The 6,000-nt window shown below is 44.1% G+C and overlaps 1 protein-coding gene across 1 annotated transcript in view; it reads left to right on the top strand.

Annotated features, from left to right (window-relative positions):
- The window catches only part of POLD3 (polymerase (DNA-directed), delta 3, accessory subunit), a 45,057-nt gene that overhangs the window by 16,767 nt on the left and 22,290 nt on the right, over nt 1-6,000 (top strand). The window contains 2 exon segments of the mRNA XM_009891019.1: nt 2,128-2,183; nt 4,197-4,299. Coding sequence (XP_009889321.1) covers nt 2,128-2,183; nt 4,197-4,299 — 159 coding nt within the window.

The raw sequence follows: 6,000 nt of genomic DNA, 5'->3' as shown, positions 1-6,000 counted from the left end.
TGTGTGTGTGTGTGTGTGTGTGTGTGTGTGTGTGTGTGTGTGTGTGTGTGTGTGTGTGTGTGTGTGTGTGTGTGTGTGTGTGTGTGTGTGTGTGTGTGTGTGTGTGTGTGTGTGTGTGTGTGTGTGTGTGTGTGTGTGTGTGTGTGTGTGTGTGTGTGTGTGTGTGTGTGTGTGTGTGTGTGTGTGTGTGTGTGTGTGTGTGTGTGTGTGTGTGTGTGTGTGTGTGTGTGTGTGTGTGTGTGTGTGTGTGTGTGTGTGTGTGTGTGTGTGTGTGTGTGTGTGTGTGTGTGTGTGTGTGTGTGTGTGTGTGTGTGTGTGTGTGTGTGTGTGTGTGTGTGTGTGTGTGTGTGTGTGTGTGTGTGTGTGTGTGTGTGTGTGTGTGTGTGTGTGTGTGTGTGTGTGTGTGTGTGTGTGTGTGTGTGTGTGTGTGTGTGTGTGTGTGTGTGTGTGTGTGTGTGTGTGTGTGTGTGTGTGTGTGTGTGTGTGTGTGTGTGTGTGTGTGTGTGTGTGTGTGTGTGTGTGTGTGTGTGTGTGTGTGTGTGTGTGTGTGTGTGTGTGTGTGTGTGTGTGTGTGTGTGTGTGTGTGTGTGTGTGTGTGTGTGTGTGTGTGTGTGTGTGTGTGTGTGTGTGTGTGTGTGTGTGTGTGTGTGTGTGTGTGTGTGTGTGTGTGTGTGTGTGTGTGTGTGTGTGTGTGTGTGTGTGTGTGTGTGTGTGTGTGTGTGTGTGTGTGTGTGTGTGTGTCTGTGTGTCTGTGTGTCTGTGTGTGTGTCTGTGTGTGTCTGTGTGTGTGTCTGTCGCCATCGCACCCACCTGTGGGACACGTGTGGGTGCCCATCCTCCTCTCTGCAGGCGCAGAAGAAAGGACGCCTCCGCCTTCCCCCTCTGGGCTGTTTGCTCAAGTTTTACTCATCTTTGGGGAGGCACGTGCGGTGCATGGCTGCCTTCGCAGCTTTTGCTTTTCCACAGGTCATGATGTAGAGTTAATACAGGCTTTCGGGACGGGAGACGCATTCTTTTGACAGGATCCCCCCCATATGCCTTATATTAATTTAATACCTCTGAAGAGAATTGGAGATGCCATCATATGTATCGGAGGAAAAGCAGCTCTCCCCAAATTCCTTATGCTCCCTAATGGATGAGCTGTTTTTCCTCACAAATAACAAAAAAAAACCCCACTGGAGTAACAGCAGTGTTTCAGCTCAAGGTATACATGACAGAGGTGTATGAAACAGTGGTTTTTTCCATGGAAGGCTGAGGCAGTCTGGACCACTATTTCAGATTAAAAGTTAAATTACTACTTATTGTTTATAGCCTCTTGAAGCCTTGCTTTTTTAGGACAATTCAGAGAAATGGTAAGCGTGCATGTCTTAGGTTTCTTTCAAAATAAAGATTTTTGCTTAGAAAATGATATAGTAAAGTTGGTGCATCTTGTCTGTCAAAGCAGTTGTATTAACATAAAACTGCCTATGCCGTTATAGTTTATTTCAGTAAGCTGCTAGACTAATAAAATTTAATTTAATTGTTGTATTTGAGACAGGAGAGGCCCTAGGCTAAAGATTAGTTTAAAAGCAGTGTGGGAGGAGGAACGGGTATAAAAGATGTGCCTTGTCTAAATAATACAGCAAGTCAGTGGCAGGGCTGGGATTAGAGCTGTAGTCTCCTGAGATTTGGCACACTGCGGTGTCGGACTTGTGATGCAGCCGGAGATCCCCGTGTCGCCGTGACAGGCGAGGGTGGCAGAAATCCGATAAATCCTCAGTAGTTGTTTGGAAGAGCAATAAGAGCTGCTCTCAATTAAAAATTATGCTGTTTGATTATTATTTTTTTTCTCTCTGTTTTGAAGCTGAGCAGTGCGGGCGTTGGGAATGGCGTTTATGGCATTTCAAAGTGTTCACAAACCCACGTTTTTTAGGGTAGTTTGTTTGGATCTTAGGGATTCAGTGTGCTCACAGGTGGGTGGGTGTCCACGTGCTCTCCCTTCTAACAGGTTTTGCTGTGGGTTTCTTGAGAGGGGAGGTCTAAAGAGTTTGACTTGCCCATGAAACGAGCAAAGGAGGGTGGTTTAACAAATTGAGAGGTTTTCATACTAAAGTTTGGTGTCTTTTTTTTCTTTTTTTCCTCGTACAGGTAACGTACAAATGGCTAAGCTATACTCTGGGAGTTCACGTCAACCAGGCTAAACAGTAGGTATTAGTGCATCCCACAAAATGTTGTTTTGTAGCAAAGCCTTGTTCATGACTGTTTTAATGATTGTGGTTAGTGTATTAAAACGATCTCTCTGGAAATATTTAAAAATCAACTTTGCCTCAACTTTGATGGGAGTTGTGCTTTAGAGAGCAGCACCTCAGCTGGACACCTTATGCTGCTTTATAACATAAATAGTAAAATCAGAATAGATGTTTTGGAGTTGTATCACTAGAGAAATGTGCGTAGCTCCTTTCATCCTGAAATGCAGGTGTGTTTTCTGAACTTGGCTCCAGTCCTGCAAACAGAGCTATGCCTCTGTGAGAGTATGCCACTGCGAATCCCTGCTCAGGATGCCGTACGTTATCTGTGGATATTGCTGGGAGCAGCGTCAGGAAAGTGCTCATCTGCTCTCATCACCCTTCTGTGTAGCGCATGATGCGTTATAAATATCTGCTTACCAGGCTTGAGGGGCGCAGGTAAATGTTTGAAGGATGGGGAAGTCAGCTGTGCTGTCAGAATGTTTTTCTTTCTCCACATTTAGCATAAATGTGTAACCTTGTCTTGGTGTATTTTGAAGAATAAAAACTACTGTAACATTTTAAACATCTTACAAAACAAAGAATGAGCTCTCAAGGATTGTGGGGCTGTTGCTAGACAGCAAGGTGAAATTAAGCTTAAGATTTGAAGGCTCCGTAAGAGTGTCAGGTCCCATAATACAAATATTTTCTCTCCTTGTTTCTGGCTATAGCTTGGACCTAAAGGGATGTTTGCTGCGTACTCAGCTGCAGTGTACTGAGCCCAGCTTCGCCTGTCTTGTCCAAACTACTAGAATATCAACTTGGGCATCCAGTGTAATGAAGAGATTGTTTGGTCTCTTTCCTCTGCGTGTGTGTGAACAATTTATCGTAGAATGGTTTAGGTTGGAAGAGACCTTAAAGATCATCTCATTCCAACCCCCCTGCCCCGGGCAGGGACACCTCCCCCCAGCCCAGGTTGCTCCAAGCCCCATCCACCCTGGCCTTGAACACCTCCAGGGATGGGGCAGCCACAGCTTCTCGGGGCAACCTGCGCCATGCGCTCACCATCCGCACAGTCAAGAATTTCTTCCTTTAGATGATGTGTAAATCTGAGTGTGCTTCAGTGATGGTGTAGACCTGACTGGAGAGCTCTGCTAAGAACATTTCTGGTCATGCAGTAAACTGGAAGGAGCCAGAGAACTCTTTGCTGTGAAGATGGCCCGGGTGAAACGGAGGCACCTTCTCATACCCTCAAAAGCGATCTGGAGATGGAGAACTCCTGTGGCACCATTGTGCTTTAAACTCTCTCCTAGAAGCTGGAAAGTGCCGGATGACGCAAGTGAATTCTTTGAGTGATTGTGCTGGCTGTGACAGCATGGTAATTGCAGTCTGTGCAGCAGTAACGATCTTCAAGCATCTTTACCAGACAGTGTTCTCATGTAATGTGCGATAGTGTCTCTGCCCAGTTACGTGGAATGCTCATCATAAGGCAGTGGTATAAGTGGGAGCGGAAAGCTTGAGTCTTGCCATCACTAATCTGCTCTTTCCTCCTGTTTCTGATGACCACGTCAGCGGATGTAGCTGGGATTGTATGTGTGCACCTGGCAATGTGATTTTGTACCAAAAATCGCCGGTTCCTCTGTCAGGTGTTTCAGAATGTTGGGTTGTAATGAGGGAAACAGCCTTCTTGAGGGGAGACTTTTAGAACAAGCTGCCCAGAGCACGTGAGACCATCTGCAACCGCCTATTAAAGCTTTGAGAGCTTGTATTCATTTCACCTTTGGTTTATATACTTGTTGGACTGGGATTCTTCAAAGCGGCAGAGGAGAAAGGTGCTTCAGTAAGATTAATTTAATCCTCGTTAAAATCACTGCGCTTAAGTGAAATGTTTCCATGTCAGGCTGGCTTTGCTCTTTTTATGTAAGCTTCACGGAAGGGGTGGTGACGGGCTCTTTCCTTTCTAGGTAATTAACACTGGTTTCTTTTGTGCAGGATGCTGTATGATTACGTAGAGAGGAAACGAAAGGAGAATTCAGGAGCTCAGCTTCATGTCACCTACTTAGTAGCAGGAAACCTCATCCAGAATGGGCACACTGTGAGTGGTTTTATTTCTCAAAGGTGTCTGTGAGCTCTTTGTCCTTGTGTCTTCTATTTCGTTTTGTAATCTTTGGGTCAAAAGCTGAACTTGCTCCTTTGTATCAGTAACAGGCACAGCGGGCTAGGTCTTCTGTGCTTCTACAAAATAAGGCACTATCTCTGTCCCAGCCTGCGAACAGTGGGGAGGAAAGATCAGTTGGCCGTGGTTTGGGAATACAGTGCTGAATAACGCACCGGGGTTTTTAATTAATTAACTTAAATCCTGTTACCAGTCATCTCTCAATCCTGTCACTAATATTGGACAGCAAATTTGCTAAAATATTCCGGAGGCACCCTTGTGAGATCAGCTAATCCGTTTCCCAGGATCTGCTGTGGAGTGGAAGTGTGCTAAATAGCGTTTGGAGAGAGCTTGGAATTCAGTTAGAGTAGACTAATAATGAATAAAATAATTAACAAAACAACTTCAACTGTTTAAAGCAACTGTTTTTTAATCCTGGTATACCAGAGAAACATAATTTTATTAACAGTATTTTGGACTTAAAATGGTTTTACTTGTTAAGCAAAAAAATCACTACTTAATGTATTCATTTTTTTCTCATTGCTGCTTGTCAGATTTTCAAGACTGTCATCTAAAATTTCAGACAGGTACCCCAGAGGTTTTTGAAAGAAGATGAGCAAATTGAGTGCCTGTTTCCCTTTACTCACAGAAGAATGTAATAGCCAAGCACTAAATGCCTTTGACATTTCATTGGGTATCTCTTTGTATATTTAGATACGAATTTAACTATTTGTATATCTAAATACCCAAATACCTTACAATTACAGTCCGTAGTCTTCATTTAGAATCGGCGCATCTCAGGGTGTCCTGGTGTTTATTTGTAGATTAGGGGGGAAAACAACCAGCAAACCTCTTTGGCTTTCCTAAATAATAAATTGTTTCGTGTGCATAGAACATTCTCTCTAAATCTCCAGGTTTGTCTGAAATTGAAGGTAACTATTGATTGCATTAGTTCTGTATAATGGAATGTATTTATTTAAAGCTGTACAGGGTCTGTCACATAGCCTGAGTTTCACAGGTTTTTCCCCCAATTTCTTTTGGAAATAACAAGGTAGTGTCTCTTGGCTCACTAGAACTGGCCAGAGGTTTGTCCACGCATTCTATTATTTTAAAATTTTACGTAATGTATTTAAAGCAAACAATTAAATTCTGACATGGGAACAAATAGTCTTTTTTTTTAAACTCTGTTAGCAGCTTATGTATTTTTAAAACAAGATCTACGAAGGTAAACATATAAAGGTCACTTTTCTTGTTTTTAAATGTATTTTTGAATACCGCAGTAGCAGTGCTTGCTAAGAAAGGTGACCTGCAGGTGCAGTAAGCTGTCAGAGGCAGAGATGAAGCGACGCCAGGGTTAGGAATGCCCCACAGGAGGAGGTCAGAGGTCCTCAGACTGGATGTCTGAGGGCTAGCTGGAATGGGTGGGAGAGGAGGTCGGATCTTGAAGATACATCTAGGAGAGCTGCAGGCGCTGGAGTAGCTGGTGGGTAATATCCAGCACAAGTGATTTTTTGGGTTGGAAGGGGATGTGAGTGCTTCAGATGCAGCCCTGTGCTTGCTGGTAACCCTGCAGTGCTGTCTGCTGTCAGTAGGTGTAGCCACAAGGCTGTGGATTCAGCTGCAGGACTGGTCTGAAGGGGC

Source organism: Charadrius vociferus, unplaced genomic scaffold (genome assembly GCF_000708025.1).
Source record: "Charadrius vociferus isolate BGI_N301 unplaced genomic scaffold, ASM70802v2 scaffold407, whole genome shotgun sequence".
Lineage (NCBI taxonomy): Eukaryota > Metazoa > Chordata > Aves > Charadriiformes > Charadriidae > Charadrius > Charadrius vociferus.
This window is presented reverse-complemented; position numbering and strand designations above follow the sequence as displayed.